At 48.3% G+C, this 25,408-nt stretch overlaps 5 protein-coding genes across 5 annotated transcripts; 2 read left to right on the top strand and 3 right to left on the bottom strand.

Annotated features, from left to right (window-relative positions):
* Positions 1-4,586: 4,586 nt before the first annotated feature.
* AO090138000126 (uncharacterized protein) lies at positions 4,587-6,764 on the bottom strand (the record flags this gene model as incomplete). The annotated part of the gene is made up of 1 exon (XM_001825582.3): positions 4,587-6,764. One exon carries the CDS (start codon positions 6,762-6,764, stop codon positions 4,587-4,589), a length of 2,178 nt encoding a protein of 725 aa, XP_001825634.1.
* A 1,051-nt stretch (positions 6,765-7,815) lies between these two features.
* On the bottom strand, positions 7,816-9,952 carry AO090138000127 (NUDIX hydrolase; the record flags this gene model as incomplete). The annotated part of the gene is made up of 2 exons (XM_023238534.1): positions 7,816-8,357; positions 9,928-9,952. The coding sequence occupies 2 exons, from the start codon at positions 9,950-9,952 to the stop codon at positions 7,816-7,818; spliced, it is 567 nt and encodes a 188-aa protein (XP_023093264.1).
* A 4,963-nt stretch (positions 9,953-14,915) lies between these two features.
* Positions 14,916-16,250, top strand: AO090138000129 (uncharacterized protein; the record flags this gene model as incomplete). Its single annotated transcript, XM_023238533.1, has 3 exons — positions 14,916-14,953; positions 15,141-15,838; positions 16,021-16,250. 3 exons carry the CDS (start codon positions 14,916-14,918, stop codon positions 16,248-16,250), a joined length of 966 nt encoding a protein of 321 aa, XP_023093265.1.
* Positions 16,251-21,246: 4,996 nt separating this feature from the next.
* AO090138000132 (uncharacterized protein) lies at positions 21,247-21,771 on the bottom strand (the record flags this gene model as incomplete). Its single annotated transcript, XM_023238532.1, has 1 exon — positions 21,247-21,771. The coding sequence occupies one exon, from the start codon at positions 21,769-21,771 to the stop codon at positions 21,247-21,249; it is 525 nt and encodes a 174-aa protein (XP_023093266.1).
* A 763-nt stretch (positions 21,772-22,534) lies between these two features.
* On the top strand, positions 22,535-23,459 carry AO090138000133 (aminoglycoside phosphotransferase family protein; the record flags this gene model as incomplete). Its single annotated transcript, XM_001825586.3, has 2 exons — positions 22,535-22,564; positions 22,620-23,459. 2 exons carry the CDS (start codon positions 22,535-22,537, stop codon positions 23,457-23,459), a joined length of 870 nt encoding a protein of 289 aa, XP_001825638.1.
* Between the last annotated feature and the right edge of the window lie 1,949 nt (positions 23,460-25,408).

Genomic DNA, 25,408 nt, shown 5'->3' with positions numbered 1-25,408 from the left:
ATGGAGACCGATTTCGCTGCTCGCGACGCTGGGCAAGGTACTGGAATCCGTGGTGGCGGAAAGGATCTCACACGCGGTAGAGACTCACGGTTTGCTCCCGACCAGCCACTTCGGCGCCCGAAAGCAGCGGTCCGCGGAGCAAGCACTCGTACTCCTGCAGGAACAAATCTACGCGGCGTGGCGCGGCCGACGGGTTTTGAGTTTGATCAGCTTCGATGTCAAGGGAGCCTACAACGGAGTGTGCAAAGAACGGTTGCTTCAAAGGATGAAAGCGCGAGGCATACCGGAGGATCTGCTCCGGTGGGTGGAGGCGTTCTGCTCGGAACGAACGGCGACTATCCAAATCAATGGGCAATTGTCTGAGGTCCACAGCCTGCCACAGGCTGGACTGCCGCAGGGCTCGCCGCTATCCCCAATCCTGTTCCTCTTCTTCAACGCAGACCTCGTACAGCGACAAATCGACAGCCAGGGAGGTGCGATTGCTTTCGTGGATGATTTCACTGCATGGGTGACGGGGCCAACTGCACAGAGCAACCGGGAAGGTATTGAGGGAATCATTAAAGAAGCGCTCCACTGGGAAAGACGAAGTGGGGCAACTTTTGAAGCAGAGAAAACAGCCATCATACACTTCACCCCCAAGACTTCCAAATTGGACCGAGAACCCTTCACCATCAAGGGACAGGCTGTTGAACCCAAAGACCATGTCAAGATTCTGGGCGTCCTGATGGACACAAGTCTCAAATATAAGGAACACATCGCAAGGGCAGCGTCTAAGGGCCTTGAGGCAGTAATGGAGCTTCGACGACTGAGAGGTCTCTCCCCATCAACAGCGCGGCAGCTATTCACATCGACAGTGACCCCTGTAGTGGACTACGCCTCTAATGTCTGGATGCATGCATTCAAAAATAAGGCCACGGGACCGATCAACCGAGTCCAAAGGGTAGGAGCGCAAGCGATTGTCGGAACGTTTCTCACCGTTGCAACTAGTGTAGCGGAGGCGGAGGCTCACATTGCCACGGCGCAACACCGTTTTTGGAGACGGGCCGTGAAAATGTGGACGGACCTCCACACGCTCCCAGATACCAATCCTCTCCGCAGAAACACAGCTAGGATCAAGAAATTCAGAAGATTTCACCGCTCGCCGCTGTACCAAGTAGCGGACGCGCTGAAAAACATCGAGATGGAAACACTGGAGACTATTAACCCGTTTACATTAGCACCATGGGAGGCACGTATGCAGACCGATGGCGAAGCCATGCCGGACCCACAGGCTATACCGGGTGGATCAATACAGATCGCGATCAGCAGCTCGGCACGAAACGGGTTTGTAGGATTTGGGGTGGCGATCGAGAAACAGCCACCTCAATATCGAAAATTGAAACTGAAGACCTTCTCCGTAACATTGGGCGCAAGATCAGAGCAGAATCCGTTCTCCGCAGAGCTAGCGGCTATAGCACATACGTTGAACAGGCTGGTGGGACTGAAAGGCTTCAGGTTCAGGTTGCTCACAAGCAACAAAGCGACGGCCCTCACGATACAGAACCCTCGACAACAGTCAGGCCAGGAGTTCGTCTGCCAGATGTACAAGCTCATAAACAGACTGCGGAGAAAAGGAAACCATATCAAGATTCTTTGGGTCCCTGCCAGCGAAGACAACAAACTGCTGGGCCTGGCTAAAGAGCAGGCCAGGGCCGCGACCCACGAGGACGCTATCCCACAGGCACAGGTCTCCAGAATGAAATCAACAACGTTGAATCTCGCACGATCCCAAGCAGCCACTACGAAAGCCTTGCCAGAGGACGTAGGAAGACACATCAAACGAGTAGATGCGGCACTCCCAGGAAAACACACCCGACAGCTGTATGATGGGCTATCCTGGAAAGAAGCGACCGTGCTGGCTCAACTCCGGACCGGCATGGCAAGATTAAATGGGTATCTCTACCGGATCAATGTCGCGCAGACAGACCAGTGTGCATGCGGACAAGCAAGAGAAACCGTGGAGCATTTCCTCTTCCGATGTCGGAAGTGGACCACGCAACGGATCGCACTGCTACAATGTACTCGTACTCACCGGGGCAATCTCTCCCTCTGCCTGGGCGGGAAATCGCCTTCCAATGATCAGCAATGGGTGCCAAATTTGGAGGCAGTACGAGCCTCAATACGATTTGCCATGACCACGGGCCGACTCGACGCCGTCTAACCGCGTCGACCAAGACAATGACACTCTCCCCTAACTAACCTACACCATCCACCTTGTGCCACAGATGGTAGACGCGCTTCAACTGCCGAGGATAGGAGGTTGAACACTTGAAGAAGCGCCTTCAAGCCAGTCTATCAACAAAATTACTAACCCACAGGGATTCCTACGATATTAACAGCTGAGAGGACATATACTGAAAGGATCTATGTATGGGCTTCAAGGAGATACGGTAGATGTACATTAGAACCTGTGTTGATAGATCAGTGATAGTTGCCCTTTCGGCTGAGCCGCCGGGCGTTAATGAATTGTGTGTGTGTGTGTGTGTACATATTTGAACACGACATGATTGCTAACAGTTCACTAGGGGTTCTGTAGGCCTCATGGGCGTCGTGTCCTGGAATGTCGCCGCATTATCAGATGGCCTTCTGCGAATGGGATGACCCTTAGCGGTGATTTATAGTTTACGAAATAACTACGGTGCCCAAGATTATGTAAGACAAGGTCTTCATGTCTTCGATGGATGTCAACCACAACCCTCCGCAAAAGAAAAGAGCTCAGACTGCCAAACCACTAAGAGGACCTGGCAGGTTCACCTTTTCATTGGACCCGTTCTTTATATCTTTATTAATACAGGCCGCCGACCCGGTCTGACTTCAATACGAGGCAGGTGGATGGTGCATGATACATGGCTCGACGGCCTATGGAAGCGGAATTCATTCATATTGGCCAGGTCTGATGTTTCCTTTGTCGTTAGCTGAGTTACCATTCTGACATGGATCGAACATAACCTAGAATCCCAGTTCGGTCTGATATCCCACATCCAGATCTACACATTTACCATTAGCCCTCCCCGTATGATACCATATCCCACACGTTTACTTTTAGAGGATGCTAACCTGTGTTGGTCTATACCATTGCGAAGGGGATTGACATAAGTATCTGACTATTTATCCTCGCAAATCCCAACCCGCTGCGGTCATACGGTATTACTATGTTTCCTCTTAACCCTTGGGAGCGCGGAGGCCGAGCCCTTCTCAGAGCATATGCCCGGTCATCCGCATTTCCACTTGCTAATCCGCGGTAGTGGAGCCCATTGTCACACATGAAATTGTTCAAAGCTGACGATACCATGTCCGCAGCACTGCCCTATGACGCAGAGAAGCACTATCTGGCCAATTACCGCTTGTTGGATGTCCCAGCTGATGCGCAGTGCGAGTGACAGTGACTACAACCATGCCATTTCACGCCGAGTTAAAAGAGGGCGAGAAGGGTATAAAAGCAGACCAGTCCCCGAGTCCGAGATTAACTGGCATACAACTTCCACTTTCCACATTCGAGAGCTGCTTCCCACATTATCTGGACCTCCATTACGACGACCCCTACCTGTGGATGGCGAAAAGGCTTCGGAAACACATGTCGAACCTCCATAGAAAGGCTACAGGACTATTCTATGCTGGGTTCGGCGAGTAGGCCCATCCTCATTGATTGTGAGGATGACAGGGCTAGTGGACTGGTTAACGCGGATGGTGATACCATCCAGGAAACGCCCAGCCATCGCTCACTGAGCTCTGTCTACTACGGCAGCCAGACACAATCGAGTTTAGGACATTCCGGGTTCAGCCGCACCAACTTCTTTGGCTGGGAGGTCTCCATCCTATGGCGAGATGGTGATGCGGCGATCAACCCGCGGTGAATGCGCCTCAACAGTGTCTTCGCCTGTAGAGGATATGGAGAGCGCCGTACAGAACCCATGCTTCGGTAACCTGAACCGTGCTTTATGGACGAAAAACTTACAAGGCCTAGAGTGTACAACCGAGAGTAAAGGACAAGCGGCGTCTGATGGGGAGCATATCCATGGCGCTCGGACTGTAGCGGTGGCATGGCGTTCCCATCAGCTAAAACAAGATAGTACCTGGGCTCCAGAGACTGGTATGTTATATCTTCACTGTTAAGATCGTTTTGCTGGCTGAACGAGTACACCAGATACCCTATTCGATTGCCCTCGCTCAATGCCCGTGCAGCCAACAGGCAGCCAAGTCGATTCTGTGACAAGCGTCCTTACACCGGTCAACTCAGGAGGGTGGGTTGGAGTTTCTTTGCCTCAGAATGGAGTGGCATTCCTACTCCTAGTTGAGATGGCGTGCTCCGTAGCTGCTCACTCACTATGTCCATCATACCAGCTTCCAATATAGTCCCAGAGTACGTAAAGATGGGCCGTTTCGGAACTGACCCTAATGTCAAAGCATCCAAAGTGAGCCAGGGCGCAGTAGGTCAGTTCACGTTATGTCTCTTCGCATTTCTGTATGGCCAACTCGATTCATCCAACTTGATTTCTTATAAATTTGAATCCAAGCTTTGTGAATGGCAAGTTTATCGGCACATGCAGCTATTGGCCAATACGAAGTCGCTTCCGCCCGTGTACGTCGGCCCCACACGAGTGCTGCTCTCGTAACCTCATTCGCTTTTTCATCGGCCGGCTATCCAATTGGGAACGATGAAAGTCAATGATCAACACCCGCTCTAGCTCGGCGTTCCACAGCATGTTATCCGGCCGAAGGTCCTGGTGTAATACCCCGAGTGAGCGAATCTCCTTCAGTGATCGCGAAACTTCATGCCTGATCGTCTCAACATCTTCCAACTTGTGGATGGGTTCACCGCCCCAACCCATCAGGAGCATATGGCGGATCTGGCCAGCCCCGTGCAGGAAGTAGATCATGGCCAGGTCAATTGTGCCGAGAAAGACCGGGACGGCTCGCCCTTGGGCTCGCCAGAGGATACAATAAATATCCGCCTCTCGCTTGACCTCATTCCACAGGTAAGACGTGGTTCCCTTTCCGACGACCGTATACCCATATGCGGTGCACGTGATTTTGAAGGGCGCTCCCGATGCTCCACAGCCTCCTATGGGGGTGCAGTCGACGTCGAGATTTTGGTCCAGTTGCTGCTTAATCCGCCGAACCAGACCGCTGGCGTCAATCAAGTGTTGGTTGCTGGTGCCACCCTGTCGATGGAGCTCGACATTCGGGCAGCAGTCATCCAGCGTGCCTCCTCGCTGCAGGCCCAACAGACATTGCTGGGTACAAAATTGAGCGTTGTGTTGGTACCGACCGTGTTCGTTCGGCCGGGTGCCCGTCTGACGGGCTGATCGCTGCACCGATGGAGATGATGGAGATGACGTAACCTGGCTGAAGCCACGCTTCCGCCCGCCGGGAGCGGAGTCCGTATCCGAGTCTGGAGAATCCTCGCGCGCCATGGTATTCGGCGCGCACTGGGCTCGAGACCGGGTCGGTATTCGACGTCGTTGTGTAGGAGATTCCACCGGAGAGGACGACGGGAGGTACTCGGAGACCGTCCGTCTGGAACTCACCGAGGGACTATATTCGGAGCTCGGCGGGTTTTGTCGTAATTCTCTTTCCGGGATTTGGGAGCGGGTATGATCGAAACTCGTCTTCCAGACCGGCAGCTGCTTCCGTGCCTTATTTCGCCAGGCCTGGTCGCGGACCGGCGCGCCAAAACACAGCAAACACAGACACAATACCCGCGCAATGGTCGTCAACGGCTGATCAAAGCTCTGGTCATCATTCAGATCGATCTCCATGTTTGGCTCACACAGGTGGTAGTACAACGTGCCCGGCTCATCGTAAGGGACACGTAACAGAACCAATGCCAATCCGTTCGTCAAATATGAGTACTCGAGACCTTCCTGGATCATGACATGGTACTCTTGAGTTATAGCCGATCCGGTCAGCCAGGCTGCATTATACGACAATTTCGCGGATTCCTCCGTGGGGATGGAATTGGGCTGGACCACCTCTTCCCAAAAGTTCATCTCTCGCAAGCCAGCGCGCAGGTTCTCGACGGACAGTTTATGAGGCGGCTTATACTCGACTGTGGTAAGAAGCGTATTTCTCTTACCGTCAACGCGGCGGATGCAAAATTGATCTGGTCTAGAACGCCGGTACGTCGAGGATTCAGCCAGTAGGGACGGATCAGCCTCAGTTTGATCGAGGGCGTTTGCATGATTGTCAAACTTGACCCCATCGCCCAAGCCAAATTGGTTTCGGGCAGCAGTGTTCTTGCAAAGTTCTGCGATAATGTCATGAACATAGTTCTCCACACCAAATCGTTCATAGCTTTCCAGATCCTGTTCACTACTTATAGCTCTTTCACCAAACCTTTGCCCCAGATCCTCCAGCACAAGGCGGGGCGAGAATAGTTGCGCGGCGGTCTCCCCTGGAGTCTCCAGATAGGCGCAAATAGAGCGGTAAACCTCCTGTTGTCTGGCGGCACAATCTTCCCAATGCCGAAGCCGCAACGGACAATATTTCCCGGTCGGCGGGGGTATTTTACCAGTCGTAGAGCGAGACGAGGTTTCAACTCGTAGCTGCAGCGAGAAAAGGGAGTGGCACAGGCGAAGGAGCTCGAGAAAGGTCGTTGGCCGTGTTCGTTCCCGTCCTTGGTCCCGCTCTTCTTCTGCCCGCTTTTGATTCTCCTCTGCCTTTCTTTTGTCTTCCTCCGCCCTCAGATAAAGTGCCTTATAATCTGGAGAACTGGAACTATCCATCTATTCGATAAGTCGTGAACATGTACAGAATCGACGCGTGTTATTCCGACAAGAACCTAGAACAAACGGGATGTCAACAAACAGAATCGACTGGAGAAGTCTGGCTTGGAGTCGGCAAAAAGTCGATATGATGGAAGTTAAGAGACATAGGACAACCTATTCTGGCTTAAAGTGTTCGTATAGCATCAACTAATTCGTAAAGGCGGAATCTTCGATGGCATTTTTTAGACGGGGAACCAAGGGAAGGTGATATACTGTTCTGGGAGAAAGGGCTGATTAGAGCTTATTTATCACGTGATAAAGGATCATGTGGACCGACTCGTGTGGAGACACATATTATTATTAGTGCACATTGGCCGTGCCAAGCATTGATCCACGGCACATGCTAACCTTTGATAGGTCCCGCAACTCATAAAAACATCATCAACCGATATTTACAGTTAAAAGCGAGAAGAACCCCCAGGTCAAAATTTTAACATGTTTCCAAATCGAGTCCGGCGCCTTTTACTCCTGGCGTTCCCACAAATAGCCAGAACACCCCCACGAATCAAATAAACAAAATTAACTAGTGCCTGATAGAATATTGCATATAACACCGCGAGTTGCAGTTCGGGTTGATACCAGTCATTACCACGGGTAGTTAAGTACCCTAAATAGTTCAGTTCGGTGTTTTCTGGACCAGTTTACTGCTTGTCCTGGGAGTAAGCTTAAGAACAACCTGACCACCAGGATGGAAGGAAACCGAAAGGTTTGTTTGGATGTGTTCCAAATATAGACCCCGCCGCGGAATGGAGAGTTAACCACGTGATAATGTCATGTGGAGAGACTAAATATGGAAGTTCATTGACCCAGACAGCTTGTATTGGCTTTCGTTGCTTCTTTCTCGGCTGAGTACCTCTTCTAATACATTCATGAAGCCTATCCCGAAATCTGCAATTGATCCTAAGCTTGTCGAGTTTACACCTTTTTCCCGTGGCTTCCATCATTCAAACCACCCAGCCTCATCTTCCAGCACCATACCATACCTGCACTCCATCCGCCGACACTGGACTTAGACTGAGCAGTTCTGTGTCACTGTTGCAAAAGCCTCAAAGATAGTCTCCTTGTCGTTTCCAAACAATTTATACATGTCGCGTCGCACCTCATCCTCTGTTGCCCATGCAAAATCTTGGTGCTCCCTAGGATTCAGTTGTATTACGTCCTTGCATTTTAGTGCTCGCCCTGACACCCCTTGCCTATTTTCGTGGGATATGGAATGTTCGAGCTCGGAGACCTCAATGATGTATGGAAGGCCAACCCATTCGTGCTGTTCGCCTTCCTTAGATCGCGTCCAGGTCTGAATCGGGAGAGCGTGAATGACTCGGGACAGTTGCAGGCCAGTCTCTTCCCGAACCTCTCGCTCTAGAGCATCTCGTGGTGTTTTGTCCTGTTCTTCGCAACTCCCAGCGGGTACCTTCCAAAATCCAGGTTCGCTATCGCAAAGAGCGCGTTGAATAAGAAGGATACAAGGTTTTCCTGAGACCCACAAGAATATATGGGCACTAACTCTGATGCAGTAGGCGGTGTCGTGGAATCTAAGTTGATGAGGCGATTCTGTGATGCGAAAAGCCGATAGGTCCGTGTCGCACTCAAGGCCGAATAATAACCGCTTCACGTTGCGCACTGCGGCAGAAGGATCATGCCTGTACTGCAAAAGATATCTCTGCAACTCCGCAGCTGTGAACCGGCCCGAAGGGATTTCGCTGGCGAATGCAGTGGATAAGTTATCAATATCTTCCAGCCTCCAATCAGGGTTGGCTGGTATGGATAATGGTGTGATCTCCATAAAAAGAGTGTCGGCAGGTTGCAAATAAACCATGAGAAACATCTGCCGAGCTTCTTGCCATTCGACTGGACCCATGTTAATTTCCATGTCCACACGCCCTGGACGTGTGAGAGCGGGATCCAGCCGCTCGGGGTGGTTGGTGGTCATGATCAAAACGCGGTTCTCTTGCGCTGCTGCGCCGTCAATAGCGTTCAAGACGGCAGAAAGGGTGACACTCCCAGGTGACCACTGGATACGGTCGACTCCATTGTGATCTGGCTTTCCGCTCGGGGGGCTATCGCTGCTGCGCTTCTTGATGCCGGCTTCGTCGATGTCTTCCAGGAGAACAATGTAATGTTTTGGTAGGTCTCGGAACACAGTAGCCAAGACGGTCTCATCAAGGCCAACTGCACTCAGGCTGAGCGCGTATATATCCAAATACGAAAAGCTGGCAAGTGCTAGTGACAGGCTTGACTTGCCAGTACCCGGCGGACCATAAATGAGATAGCCTCGTCGATACGGGGATCCCGTGGGACTCGTACCAGCTCTTGGTCCTGGGGTCTAGAAATTCCTGGAGATCTTCAACAACACGCCTCTTCTTATCTTGATTCAAGGCTACAGTCGAGAAGAATCGGGGATCTTTAGATGCCACTTGCATCCATTGGCAACTGGACCCCACCTTGAACCCCTCGTGCACAGCGACTTGTTTGGGGTCTCCATTAACAGGGGTCTTATGAATCTCATCCATGAGATCATCGAGGACGTGTCTTTTCCCCGGCAATGCATAAAAATGAAGTCTCTCCATAGCCGCAAACCAGGGGCTCCCTGTTTCTTTATACGGCTGACGATACAATGCAACCCAAGAGCCTTTGTACGTGAAAAAATGGATTTTATCCTGCGAAGGTGTATACCGGAGTGTACCGAGATGACGACGACATTTTCTTCTAAGCCAAAATTCCCTTGGGCTCTGACCAAATGATTGGTTATCCGTGGGAACGTCTTTCTCATCATCGGCCTTGCCATTGTCGCCATCCCATGGCGTGGAGAGACTTGTCCTTGTACCTGCTACCAGCTGACGGGTCCGATTTAAAGCTGGTTGGAGGGATATCCAGCGCATGGCGCTCGGATACAATTTGTTATGGCTCCATATCTCAGTCGACGTTGCAAAATATAGGAAGAGAAAGATAATCCGGTTCCAACATGCTGGGAGAGCGAAGGACAAAAAGGCCAGGACTGCCGCAGAGATACGTAGGTGAGACGAGATATCAATATTGAAAAAGAGAGAAACCAAATGAGAAAAGAAACTAAAGCCCGGAATCAGATCCTCGATCATCGATGGCAGCATGCCAGAGGGCAGACTCGTGGAGTTGATGCCAGAAGCCATTTGAACTTGAATTTGATGGTTTTAGTACTCGTCCTTGGGGGAAAGCTCTAGCCCTCTTTATACAATCTACTCTGGGTCAAACAGCCGCACTCAGTTCGGTGATACGAGGCATACCCAGTGCACGTGTCGGAGACAACCCGGCGAAGTAATTTCCTGATCTAGGAATCTACTGCGCGGTCTTTTGCTGGTGTGGCGTCATTGGGTGGGGAGAAAAAAGACAGAAAGTACAAGACGGGAAGGAGTCCGTGCCGCGCTCCCAGCTGCAACAGAATACTCTCAGGTGGGCACCGGTGCATCGATAGCTGATCTGGCTCCAACAGACTATCCGAGGTATGTTCTAAACTAGTGCTGAGGGAATTTCTTGAGAGAATTTGAGTTTGGTTATGTCTTCATGCAATTTCCCATGGCTTGCAGTTGTAGCCGATTCGTGGAAAGGAGAAAAGATCAACGCTGCCTATCCAAAGAACATGTTGACTATACCGTTTACATTTAACTTTCAGAACAAAAAAATACGTCCAAACTGGGTCCAGCTAATTGTTAGTTTACGCAAGCAGACAGTTCCTTTATGGTACGATTGTAATATCAGCAATACAGGGATTGTCGTTTCTTAGGTCGGATAAAAAGTGGCTTATTCTTGGTCGACAGATGCCTCAATACATACTCTGCCCATGGCTTTTCGATAATTGGATTAGCTACATCCGCCTACCCGAATTTTCTATTCCGTCTTTCCCACTCATTTGCCCCTTCCAGGCAGTCACACTGAGAGTGGGAGTTTTCTATTTTCGTGTTGCTCTCTCCGCATCCCTCCATCGTGTCATTCGGGCTTGTATTGCTATCATTTTGCGTGTGCTTTGAAACCCTCTGGTTCTAAGGCAACTTGGCTGTTCAAGGGTTGCCACAGAACTCTGTTCAACTCCGTCTTGCACCTCCGCTTGTCACACCGGTGACTGCCAGGCAATTTGTCTACGATACTGTTAATTGATAATTGTCCAGGGTAAAAACAAGCATATGGTAAGAAGAGTGGATCTTACCTATTCTGACTCCAGAGTTCGAGAGCATGGCAGCTGAATATTCCACACATAGAAAGAATATAATATATAATGCAAAAACAGAAAATGAAGGAAATGGTAATCACGTCCCACATCGTGCGAAAAGGCCTGTGAGATAGGTTGTGGTAATGAAGATCGTTTCGGGTCTCCTGATTGAGATGGTGCTATCACAGAATTACAGGAATCTCTATTCTGTAATAACCAGCCAATATGTATTTATCTTCCCTTCCCCCAAAGGGATCAGACAACTAGCGAGGTTCTGTTCCAACCAATTAGTTTTGGCGGACTGTGCAGGTCTACAACGAAAGAGGATTTCGCCTGACTCGTAAACCAGCTCATTCCCTGCGTCTGTCTCTAGCTAATGATCATAGTCTGTGGTACCTATCCCGAACTAAGCGCGTGTCCGACCACTGTTCAATGATATGCAGCTAGAAGATGCGAGGCAACCAGCGATTGTGATCTAGAAGCCAACTTTGCATCATACTCCAATACCTAGGTTTTCAATACAGCAAGTAATGTGCAAAGTGGGGCCGAATGGAGAGTCCAGGGGGTCTCCGCAAACACGGAAGTCTGTACTATGTAGGTAAGACTAACAAGGATTTCATTCCTTTGATTCCCATGCCAGGGTTGCACGCGAACGAAGGACTGATCTTAAGAACTATGCGATGTTGTAGGCTATGGGATATATGAGAGTATCTTTTGACACCAAGTTATCAACGAGATCGCACTCTGAATTGTTCTTAGCCATCCGGACAGTTGATGAAAACCATGGTTTGTTTCCTAACCACGATTGTTTATGATCCTCACTAAAGTGTTATACATCAAAGGCTCGCAACGTTGTTCCCACGTCTGAGTCCATTCTCTGCAACGCTGCTCCCTTGCCCGAATCCATTCTCCGCCTTCCAGCCCAGACAGCAGTGAAAGCATTGCAAGTACGGTGCTTAAGCATCTTGGCGGATGACTGCAACCGCTTACGGTATACGCTCAGTCGTGATGCCGTGAATCTCTTAGATACTTGCCAGGCTCTCAAGAAAAGCGGGTATAAGCAGGAATGGGTAGATCGCCTAGCAGGCAACGAACTGCTCCATAGCTACGCCGAGACTTTGACAGAAATACTCAGCTACAACGATCTTCTTAAGTTGGCTCTCCTTACTTGGCACTTTGATGGATCCTTCAATGGCCCAAAGGCACCGGCACCATCTCGAGAGCTCCTGATATTCTTATCGCCACCAACATACGATTGCGAGCAGCTGTGCAAGACGCTCTGGGAACGATACAACCACCGACACGCGCGGGAAGAAACATTGGAAGATTTCGGCGCCAAGTTTGTCAGGCTATTAAGCATTCTTGAGTATGAATTTAGTCTAGCATTTTTCGTCCGATAGGCTGTCTAACAACAATCGCGGGTGATATGTTATCATGAGAATACACTCGGCAGACAAGGTAGTCTGGCAGCCAACTCAGATAGATTTGCTGAATGTAATGCTCGTATGACCAGTCGAGCCAAACCCGTTTACTCGAAGTGCGGTGTAAGCGGCTTGAGAGAAACTTTGTGCTGGGAGGGGGTGGGGGTTGTTTGTTTCTACGTCCACGGAAGAGTGAATATTCCAATATAGTGATTCTTATCAACAAGCTTGGTCGACAGTTCGAATAATATTGTCTTACTTCTTTGTATAATGACCTTTTTAAGTGTGTTGAGCTTTCTCTCCAGGTCAGACATAATCAGCATTTTAAGCACCATATGAAGCAAACAGGATACAGCATTCACGGACCATTCAGATACGAGTAGGTTATAGAAATAATTCTATGGTATCGCTCTTAAGCCAAGCGGAAATGCACTGGCTCCACCTGAAACCGTCAAATGAAACGATGTGTTCTCCGGCCAAAGCCAATCAGAGTGCTTCGAGACTCTTGTCAGTGAGGGTCAAGTGTGTTCGTTCCTTACTTTGGTTTTACACTTATCACAGTCGGAGGAATGAATTGAGGATGCCTCAAATAGACCGTTGAGCAACAAGGTGGAAGTCCGCACGAATGATGCTAATTCATAAACCAGTGTGTGAATATATACATACGAAATGTTACAAACACTAAAAGAAGAGGAAGACGCATCCATCCACCGGCCAAGCTAAATTTGAACAAGGGGCGGCAACCGCAATCCCGATTGACTCTATCTCAGCTGAAACCATCTTCAAACCCTGGATTGACGTTTCCCCAGTTGTTCCACACCGTGCTTTCGTCAAGTATCGCTCCTTGCGGTAGATAATCGGAAGGCAGAGCTGAGGAAGATGGACCTGTATAAAAGAGTGAATCTGCTTGATGGGACCACACTTGAAAAACGAATATATGAGTTAGAGCGTGACATCAATTCTGTTTGGACATCAACCGTATTGGGAAAAAATCACTAACTGGCTGTTTGACTATGAGTGTCTGTATCCGGAGTTATATGTTCATGCATCTCAGCATCCTCCTCATAATGCTCAACAATATATGCAGTTTCAAAGCATTTTGAATCCGTTGGCAGCTGTCCTGCAGGGATGGAGGCCTTGAGGGCCTTTTGATAACACAATAAGAATTTTTGATGGTCCGTGTTTCTCATGCTGAGGCCCTTATGGATGTCGTCCTGCTGCTCTCGAAAATGGCGGTATAATAGATAGGGGCGCGGGAATCCTCGAAGACATTCTGGACAAATAAACCTTATTGATGTGTGCTCAAGAATTTTATTGAGAGTGTTATGCTGCCTTTGCAAGCTAGCCATGGTGGATTGAAAGAAAACCAGGGACCGGTCGACATGACCATGCTTTAATATTTGGGCTTCAACAGAACTAATTACTTTTTTTATATCAGGTTTATGCTGCACACGGCGGGCTTTTGACAATCACACCTGCCAACACCTCCTAGTACTTATGTACCGCCTGTTATATCGAGTGGACAGGCACCGTATTCATTACCTACTTACGAATACTACGTACAATGATCGGCTGCATCTATACATGCATGGCTACTATTGCTATTGGCTTAGAGCAACTGGCCATCCAATCCTTCGACCTAGTCTATTTCGAAAACGCTAACTGGATCCGAAGGTTTGCGAATGGAAATCCGCTTGCGCTCGTCCCTGGCCTCATTTCGAAGTTTATCCAGTTCCTTCTCGTCGAACCGCCTTGCGCGTATTGACTCCGCGATCTGTTCTAAGGCCACAAATTTCCACCCAGCTTTGACAACTGCAGTTGCAGCTGGTGGGCCAAGCGACTTGAACTCATTCCATGGAAGGCGGTCCTGGGATTGGTTGCGATGAAATGTCACCACCAGGTCGTCCGGTCCTCTCTCGGCGTCCACGAAGATTAAGGCCTGAACTGTTGTTAGATGATGTGCCTCAGATGCAGATGTGTTCCAGACCTTTCCCTCCTGGACGTCGCATCTACTTGACACTAAGCGGCATTTAATACCACTGCAAAAGGCAATTATGCTGGCAAAACAATCCATTGGTATTTGGCAGGCACCGATGAGAGTATGCAGAAATGAGAAGGCTTGGTAGGTGCAGATAGTGGTATAGAAACCAAAACTATGAATACCATGCATGGTTAAACTACATAAACCAGAGGCTCTATTTATAACTTCATGAGGCCTGTTTACTGCCTTGCCTAGATCAGTCGGCCCATCGATTCGTTTTAAGATGGTATATTTAGATGTAATACTATGTTGCTGGCATAACATGGAGAAAATAATAGAATAGCAGAATCGATGTGTAGAAAACGACAGTTTCCGGCGCGAGCCAGACAGGTACGTGAAGATGATGAAAAAGCTCCAAGTTGGGTTGTAATTTATAATCACCCAACTTACTACTAAATTTGAAATCATGAAGATCTAACGTGATTGGCAGTTTCGGCCAGATAGGAAACTGGAACCGATTCTTCCGCATGTCAGAACAGAAGTGTGATTGGACGTTCTGGTTCCGGTTTGATCCAGATCACCCGACATGTGACGTGTCTCCATTATATAACTTTCAAGGGCACTCTAGTACCGGATACAACTTGGGTTAAAATCACAAATAGCCCAACTCCCATTGTTCTGTCAACTAGTCCAATTTCCTTCATTAACTTCTCCTCTCAATTTCACAGAACTTCACCTACCACCCCTCTTAGGTCATCCGTCTTCAAGATCTCAAGAATTGTAAGCAATATGGAGCCGCCACATGTCAAATCACCATATCAGGCAACCATCAGCGCTAGTCGTTGCCAGGGTCTCATCGTCGAGATCAACTCGATGATAGAGATTGCGAAGCATGGAAGACTGCAACTCGATTTCGATCAATATAGCTCTTTAGAAGCAGCAAGTCAGGAGCTTGCTAAAATTGCGTCTAGCTTTGCTGGAGAGGTAAAAGAACTAGTGAAGAGGAGAAAGCATACTGTCATTCTAGAAGGGCAAAAGCTTTTGTCACATGCCGAATCCATGAAATCAGAGTTATGGGCCACCGGCAAGTTGAGAAATAAAACCACATTCATTAGAAATATACAGTTATTCTTCAGACCCCCAGAGGAATCAAAGCTAGACAACCCGCCAGTCCGCCAAAGGAAGAAGTTAACTCGCGAGCGATCTGAAAGAATTCGGAACCTAACGCCAGATGGGACAATCACATGGGCCGCTGCTTTTATTCCCAGTGTTTGGGATTCGAACCATTTATCGAAGAGCACTTTCGACTTCGTTGTTGAATTCCTGGATTCGCACCATCCACGTCGATGGCCTGCTCAAGTATACGAAGTGTTGGATACACTAGCAGCTGAGCAACCACTCCGAGATTCGCCGGAATTCAAGAATTTCTTGATATGTGAGTGGATGCCATGTACGCTGAATTATCAACTAACAACATTTGTTTACTAGCGGTGAATAGAAGTGCAGAAGATGCTCGAAGGGAAGACCAATCTGTAATACAGCAGACTGAGCCAAGGTCGTATGGCGTCCCTGAAGTTCACGGTCAGTAGGTTTCAGTCTCTTGTATCAAACATCCATTCTTACATTCAAAAGGGCCTGCCCAAGAAGTCATCGAAATGGCATTCCTCGTTCCACCTTCCAGGTTGGATGAACTCCTGAAACTCTATCCTCCATCAACATCTCGCCATAGCATTATCCTTACGATTCCTATCGAAGACCGCGTTGCAACAGTGGTTATATCTATACCCCGTGAAGACGCTATCCGATTCGGCTACGAGTCCACTTTGCCTGTGATCTTCAATTCGAACCCCCTCTCTGCGTGATGAGCTTCACTTCAACCAGCATCGCCTCAAACTGACAGTCAACTGGTATGAGCCCCATGTATAAACCACTCTTCCGCATTATCTCCCATTCAACCGCGTTTTGTGGACTTCGAACCCTGATACAATTGAAGAATCTGGACGACGGAGGTGGGCGGAATATTACCAACTGTTTTTTGGGAGATGCCTCGAAAAGTCTGATAGTATAGGCTGTCCAGGTATCTTCGATATCTATCTTTGACGCTTCAAAATCACTTCCAAACTGAACTGCGATTAGCTAATTCAGGTAACGGAAACGGGAAGTATTGATAACGAACGTTATTCATAGCCTCCGTTACTAACTTGTTATTGTCATCCGCAATGTCTTCCGGTATGGGTGTGTAAAACAATTTGGCCGCCATAGTCCACTGTAGATAGTCAGACCAAACAAACTTCTGATTAACAAGTAGCACACTAGATGTTACCTATCGCATCACTTAAGAAAGGGACGGCGTATAGCTGGCGCTCTTGCAAATATCGAGAGAAAATAGAGGGCAGGAAAGTGAAAATCAAGGCCAGATCCTAAAAGAGCGTCCTCTCGCGGAAAGTAAAGACCAAAAATCGAGTATGGTTTTTCTTCCCAAAAGCTCGATATATGGATGCGAATATACACCAGCTTGCAAGAGATAAAAGATAGTTTACCTCCGAATACTTACTTTTTGGTATTGTCCTCTTCATCAGTGGACACATCATGCGTCAGGCATTTCGATGTTGTTGGGCGTGAATCTCATGAGTGGTTCTCCGAATTTGTCATGTGATACAGTGGGGCTTGGGATAGGTTCCGGAAACAAGAGAACATATTGTTTGGGATCTCATGCTGAGGCCTTCAAGATAGATTGCTGACCAAGAAAAATTAAAGTATCTAGAGTATAAAATCCTAAAGCAATGAAGTCCCGTGCCTATTCTTTTTCCCGGCCATAATCTTTGTAGAGTCTTGTTGGCGAAGCATAACTGCTCTCACCTTCGTAAAAGAGAAACTAGAATTTCGAAATCACGTGAGATGCGGGTCTAGTAATAGGGAATGGATACTTCAGGTGCTCCAGACGAGCGTCTGGAGTTAGGTTTGTTTTCTAATCAACCCAAGTTTAGCTGATCTGCATTCCCCTGTCGTTCGCAAGTCTGGCCGTCAAGTGCTCTAATTAACAGTTGATTAAAATGAAACAGGATGTCACGAGGGAAGGCTAGTTACAGCCACTTAAGTTGCCAGTCTTGCATCGGTCAGGAGCCAGCTGCTGAGAGCCACAGGTCAGTTCGACTTTGGACGTTTCCAGATCCTCATTGCCTTAATGTGGAGATATGAATTGTATTCAACCAATAATAATTAAACTGCTATAGTGGAGATGATTGGTTGGACTTCCACGTCAAGACGCAATGTATGGGTCGATGCGGTCCATTTCATCTAATGAAGTGGAATATATGCTCTTAACCTCACATATTGTATACATCAGTGATCAAATTAATAGCTAGTTGCGCCCGGGTTTTATTTTTGCTGTACTAAACAGAATGCGGTCGTATCGATGTAACGTAGCAAATATTGATTGCTGCATAATATATCCTTTTATCGCTTGGATGGCTATAATAGTATCGTGCGGTCAGACATGTTACCCTTTGGGTTGAGGGAGGAGCTAAGGCTGTGATTCTAGAACTACCGATCCCTGTGTAGTAAAGGCTGAGGATTGTTTACGAGTCAGGTAAATTCCTGCGCAGTCGTAGACCTACACAATCTCATAAGACTACTTGGTTAAATTTAGAGCTGCTCTAGTGACATCTTTATTGGACGCTGGAAGAAATAAGCATGGATGAAGAGAGCAACTCGATAACCCGTCTGGAAATTGGTTGGATGCCAAACCCCTTCCTAGAGCTGCCTAGAATATTGCGCCAGTATTCATGTTACTTTTCTCGTCATTTTACGGTAAAGCTCAGTCATTTGGCAGCCTCATGTGCTTTTGTTTACAGAATAGTATATCAGTAGTTAGTTAACCTGCTTTATGACTTCTTACTCCTGCTCCAGATTCACATTCTTTAATATTTAAAACGTTACACCTCAGCAGTGTAACTAAATACCAATACCTAAGCTCTCTTGCAGTATGTCTACAAGCAGTAGTGAGTATTAATGAAGGTCAAAGCGTATTCTTCCGTTACACTAATATATATTACACAGGCCTCCGTCGCGAAGTTCCTATATGGGATGTGGACGAATTGCGGAAGGCTCGAAAAGACATCCTTCAAAGGCTGTCTAATACAGAACTTACAGCTCTCGTTGCTGCATGGTCTAAAACAACTAAGAAGACAAGAAGAGACGGTAGGCTTGTTTTCTATATCCAATATTACTTGTGAAAAGCTTGTGCTGACTACTAGTAGACTGTTATAGGTATATTTTGAAAGCCCTCAGAGACACTGTCGAAGACTCTCTACGCGAGAGTGTGAACAGTGCACAAGAGTTACAAGTATCGAGATGTAAGCAGATGCTAGATGTTCTTATCTCAGTGGGGGATTACGAGAAGAAATTCAGAGACGGGCTGCTTGGCGAGTAGATCTCCAATGACTAGATATAACACATCATGCTAACAGGATAATAGATATATCCACAACAATTGAGATTCCAGAGATCTACCTTCCGCAGGACATATCAAATAAGGAGGTGCCATATAATGGTGACATAAACAAAGAAAAACAGTCTTGGACATTGGTGGACCCCTTGAATTCTACCCAGCAAGTGACTTTCTACAGCCAGGAGACAAACAAGATCCGTATGTGGTCTCAGCAAATGCTTAACAAGTTAGCATACCACCCTTTAAACATGTTCTTACGTTGCCTTTTGAGCTACATTGAACCACGTCTTCAATTTGTGTACTCTTATAGGCGTGGGATAGTCCCGAGTTGGTGGCCTCGCACGATAGAGTTCGATGGCAAGAGTACCTATAACAAAGCCGGTAAGACTTGTCTCTACAATTATTATTCAGCCTCTGATATATCCATAAGCAGAAACGGTTGCATTGATAGTTTACATTTTATTCGATTTACACTCAGAAGGATTCCGAGTTATCCATGCAATGGATGCTATAAACTTTCATGACGACCTCGTCGCCCTGGAGAGGAAGATCCTATATTCAATACTGTTTGTTCGACAGTCAGAAGAGTTATGCCGTGGGGACCTTTCTGGTACGGGTTCAGAAGCAAAAGTGGCAATAGGCAGGAAGGTTGCCCAAAGAGCACCGACAAACTCAGCAACCGAGCCAAATTCTATACGACAGTTTAATGGAGTATCACACCCTTCCATTTGCGCCAGAGGCACGGTTAAAAGGTCCTACTACATTCTCCTGGGAGCCGACGGCCAAGGGAACTTTTTTCATTCAGTATCGCAATCAATGAATATTGATAATCTCAGATTGTCGGCCGCCGTGGAAAGTTTCAGACAAGAAGTGTCCAGGGTGGAGGAGCAACGAAGTGCTTACCAGTCGCAAGTCCAGACTGAGTTAGAGCAATAGGTTTGAGAGTGTCAAGAGCATCACTCGGCTTGCTGTATTATATTTCCGTCTCTGGTGTGACACTTTCCTGGTGGACCGAGATAGCAGCGGAGTAGGAAGCTTTTACTTGCATTGAGATCTATAGCCAGCCGCCCATAGGCATATTACTTGATATTACCTTCTTCTGAGTGTCGGAACAACTTAGGCGGAGAAACACATAGCATGTAGTCCTTGTTTACTGACATTTCGGTAATTTATTCCTTGCCTCTGTCAAGATTTACCGTGAAGTAGACACGGATCACATTTAATAAAGACACTGGTGAAAATGTCTCTACGCCGCCGACCACCCATCCGACGAAGGCGTTGGGAGGTCAGGTCCGCCACTAACAGGTTTATGCTGTCCTCATTGCGCTGTCGGTAAAGGAATAACCTTCGACCGATAGCGGGCACTCTTTTTTCCGGGGTCACAGCAGATCAACCTCCGTATTCCGCGGATATACATGCCAAGCCAGTGACTCGTTGGATGGTGTTTCGCTGTGTTGGTGGACGATGTAATGGTTCAAGCCACTACGGTAGACTAGCAAGGACAATACGCAGGTCGTTTCGTAATCTCCTCTTGACTTGGAAGAACGTCTGGACGGGGCCTAAAAATAGGGCATTTCGGAATCCTTGATCTCGGAGCAGGTCGACCCGTGAAGGTGACTAGTCGAGTATCTGGTCTTGATCCGCCTTGTGATCCTACAGTACCATTCCTCACCCTAGAAGGCATCCATCATTATGGATATGAAGTCATACAAGCCGCCATGTTGCTAAAAGTGAGGAGACCTGGCTCCTTGGAAACAGCTCGGCCGGTCATCGCTTGCGACCATGGGGAACAAATTCCTTGGCGTTTAAGGTCAAGTGTGGATGGTCTTACGAGAGGCAGTGGCATGGAAGTCCGAAGGGATCCGTGTTTTAGTCAAGCTGTTTCCAGATCCACCTGGTCCCCCCCAAAAGGTTGACAGAAAGGCTAGAAGGTTGGGAGGCAGGACGAGAACTTGCGGATGTTCCAGATGATGATCTTCCCGAGTAATATGTACCGTTGGATACTATAAATTCCCAGTCTTCGGTCCTGAAACAAAACTGTATTGGTTGATCATCGACCTACACTTTGATATATGGACTTGACCTTCTTCATGCGAGATATAGAGTCACTTAGAATACTTGCGAATGAGCTCAAAGCCATAAGTTGATGGATTATCTTTCTAACAGCAAGTAGAAACGTAACAAAACAGGACAAGATACTCGAAAAAGAAGACACAGAAAATAGCATGGCATATAAAACGAATCTTCAACGGTATTGTGGATCTGAACAGGAGTTGGGCTCGGGTCCGAGATCCCCAAACTGGCCAGAATGCGTAAGATGCTGCCTTGCCCGCATTTGTTCCTCGCAAGCTAGGTGACCTGATAACCCAAGGAACAACAAAGCAGACATCTGCCTGCTGACATCCGCACTAGTAGTAGGCTCCCCGGTCGAGTTCGAGGGGTGTCTGATCAGGCCACAGTTTAAGAATCCCGTTCTTTGCAACTGTAACTTGTGCCGTGTCCGTGATAAGCCGATGCTGGTGTAGCAGATTGATCTGATCCGTCGTCCAAAATCTGCAACCAACTCCGTTTGAATCGAATTCGTATTTGTGCCGTCCATTCTCGATCAGCAAATCGTAAAAATGCCTGACCTTCAGGCCGGGGGCGACTCCAAGAAGAAATTGTGCTTGAGCATCCTTGGACACAGTATATGACAGCTCAGAGATGATTACATAGGCTTTGGAGCCTCCAGGGAGAATGGTACTTGGGACGGAGTAGCTAGGCTGGCAATCGATTCTGACAGAGCTCCGGTCGGATGTCAAGAGGTAGAGACACCAATGATTTGTGTTAGCCTTTTTGCTGTGTGGCACAGCAATCAGAGACTGCACTGGTGACTCCAGAATCTGGGCCTGGCGGTGCTTTGGTATAAAATTGAGGGGATGAAAGTTTGCCATTCTTCAAACCATGTGTCGGAGAGTCCTGGTACACGTTAAATTCTTCAATGCATAACACCACAACAACATGGACACATACCCAAGCAGTAAAAGGTGGAATAACAAGTTTAAAGAAAGGCGAGGAGGATCTGTTTCGCGGAAGTTTGTCAAAGGATGGGCTTGGAGCAGTGAACGGGTGCCCTTAAATATTATCGCGTTCTAAACAGCCTAAGCGCTTCGCTGTCTATCGTCATGATGGACTGTTTCAGAACTCGTCGTGCATATGATAGATGAAAGCCTGGGAAGCCGAATTGCTATAATTAGAGGTTGAAAGTTGAGGCCAGCGCGTAGAGGGACTAATCATTGACGGAAATGCGATCAATCTTTCATTATGTGTGCCGCTCAAGGGAATCCAGCAAGAGAGGGGAGCCAATGGAAGTCAAATGTTCATCTAAACCTAAAACGATACGCTCTTATCTCAACCGACGTCCTTTGGGTGAAGCCAGCGACTGCTGAGACAAGACTGGTCAGCCGAAAACCCACCTAAGCGCTAACTGGGCGCTTGACCACCTATCAATCTCCCTTCATGGTCTGTTGCGCTCCTTGGCAATGACTAAGCCCGACCATGATAACGATGGCATCAAACAATGTTAAAAGTTTTGTACATTCAGCTTACCTACCCCTTTTTTTTTTTTCTTTGCCCTCCTGTAGTGGTACCTCGATATGAACCCATTTTTTCCCCATATCACGGACCTTTACACAAAATAACCGAAGAATTAGGAATATGGAAGGACCCTTACGCCCATTCACCGATGTATTGACTCCCTCAATTCTTCCGGTGGTGAATATTGCACTAACAATCTCGACAGCCGGCCAGTAAGGCCTCGGACAGGGCATTCCCGCTGGATGATAAAGACATCACTTGCGTCTCCGATGAGTCTCTTATCGACCTCTTAAAGTCTTCTCCGATCCTTTACGATTTCGGCCAAACGACGGTGGTGCGATTGTCTAAGAATCTCGTTTTAAAAGGCGGCGGCAATGTGCTGCCTTGCGAGGCAAAGATTCTTCAACTAGTCGCATCAAAGTCTAATATTCGAGCTCCTCGTGTCCATCGGTCTCTCCACTTCATGGACGATACGAAATATTTTGGCAACATGGGATATATTGTGATGGATTATATCGACGGCGAGCCGCTTGATGGCTGCTGGAGAGAACTCAGTGATGAACAAAAGATGGATGTCGCGAAGCAGACGGCCCAGATGATCATTGAAATGCAGTCCATCAAGCTGTTGGAGCCAGGTCCGATCGGCGGGGGCCCATGTCGTGGTCGCTTCTTCACGCACTACAGCGCCGGGCCTTTCAAGGACGTGGCCGAATTCGAGGGCTGGTTCAACCACAAGCTGGACATCTGTAAAGCATACAAGCACGCATCGCCAGACCTTCCGCCCTTCAAGTTCACCGAGTTTGTTCTCACCCACCAGGACATCAGTCCGCGGAACCTTATTCTGGACCGAAACGGCCTTGTGTGGCTCGTGGACTGGGCAGATGCGGGTTCGTATCCCCCGGCCTTCGAAATGGCAGCTCTATGCTCTCAGTCTCAGTTCATCGACTTTAATGACATGGTGCTGTCATTACTCCCGCGATACCCTTTAGAAGAACAGCAATTAGATTCCATTGGATACGCCCTTTCAACAGCTGCACTGGCTTGATTATTCCTGGATGGACGCCGCCTTAAACATACCCAGTCGTCCTCAACTTGGCGATCCTCGCTCGAACCATACTTTCACTACGACGGAAGGCAGGTTAATACAATGGATTATGATATGGCCTCAAGGCTAACACTACTTGAGATGCAGCGTACTGCTCTCAAAAACCCGTTGTTCAGACACTCATCAAATGGATACAACCAACCAGGGCAGAAGAACGATCTCAACGCAACAGATGTACACAACAGTCCACGACCACTGCGCAGATCTACGTGTCCTAAACACGACCTTCGGTTATTCCGCCTTGACTCGTATCGTCGCTTACTCCAGTAGCCTCAGAAATAGTGCTAAGAATTAGTTGTTGGAAGCATCAGAATGAATCATGGATATGAGTTGGGAAGTATCCTCTCGGTCAGCACGGCGTAGAAGATGTAAGAGTCGTTCTAGAATATTTGTATTATCTCATAGTTATGGTATCTCGCACAGTCCTTGGTATCCAACATATTCTTCGCTCTCCCGTGGGCAATTGTGTGTCGGGTCATTGGCCTCAGCCCGAATCCTGCGTAGACGTACCATCCATATAACCAAGTATTTGGGCGTAGTCTAGTGCTTTCCTTTATCGAGATCTTAGTCCTTCGTCCGATTTGGGTGCGGGGGTTGATGAATAGGAAGTAGATGCTTAACGCGCTTTGCTTCTCTATCCAGTTAGAAAAAGAGAAAAGGGGTTGTGGGAGGGGGGTTTATTGTGGCGGTTTACTGGAGAAGGGCAGGGCAATAATCCTGTCGACATTACCGGCGGGTTGTAGAGGACAAGTGTATTCGACCCGGTCTCGAGCCCAGTGCGCGCCGAATACCATGGCGCGCGAGGATTCTCCAGACTCGGATACGGACTCCGCTCCCGGCGGGCGGAAGCGTGGCTTCAGCCAGGTTACGTCATCTCCATCATCTCCATCGGTGCAGCGATCAGCCCGTCAGACGGGCACCCGGCCGAACGAACACGGTCGGTACCAACACAACGCTCAATTTTGTACCCAGCAATGTCTGTTGGGCCTGCAGCGAGGAGGCACGCTGGATGACTGCTGCCCGAATGTCGAGCTCCATCGACAGGGTGGCACCAGCAACCAACACTTGATTGACGCCAGCGGTCTGGTTCGGCGGATTAAGCAGCAACTGGACCAAAATCTCGACGTCGACTGCACCCCCATAGGAGGCTGTGGAGCATCGGGAGCGCCCTTCAAAATCACGTGCACCGCATATGGGTATACGGTCGTCGGAAAGGGAACCACGTCTTACCTGTGGAATGAGGTCAAGCGAGAGGCGGATATTTATTGTATCCTCTGGCGAGCCCAAGGGCGAGCCGTCCCGGTCTTTCTCGGCACAATTGACCTGGCCATGATCTACTTCCTGCACGGGGCTGGCCAGATCCGCCATATGCTCCTGATGGGTTGGGGCGGTGAACCCATCCACAAGTTGGAAGATGTTGAGACGATCAGGCATGAAGTTTCGCGATCACTGAAGGAGATTCGCTCACTCGGGGTATTACACCAGGACCTTCGGCCGGATAACATGCTGTGGAACGCCGAGCTAGAGCGGGTGTTGATCATTGACTTTCATCGTTCCCAATTGGATAGCCGGCCGATGAAAAAGCGAATGAGGTTACGAGAGCAGCACTCGTGTGGGGCCGACGTACACGGGCGGAAGCGACTTCGTATTGGCCAATAGCTGCATGTGCCGATAAACTTGCCATTCACAAAGCTTGGATTCAAATTTATAAGAAATCAAGTTGGATGAATCGAGTTGGCCATACAGAAATGCGAAGAGACATAACGTGAACTGACCTACTGCGCCCTGGCTCACTTTGGATGCTTTGACATTAGGGTCAGTTCCGAAACGGCCCATCTTTACGTACTCTGGGACTATATTGGAAGCTGGTATGATGGACATAGTGAGTG

This window comes from Aspergillus oryzae, chromosome 6, assembly GCF_000184455.2.
Source record: "Aspergillus oryzae RIB40 DNA, chromosome 6".
Lineage (NCBI taxonomy): Eukaryota > Fungi > Ascomycota > Eurotiomycetes > Eurotiales > Aspergillaceae > Aspergillus > Aspergillus oryzae.
The sequence above is the reverse complement of the archived record's forward strand: the minus strand, read 5'-3'. Positions and strand labels throughout refer to the sequence as shown.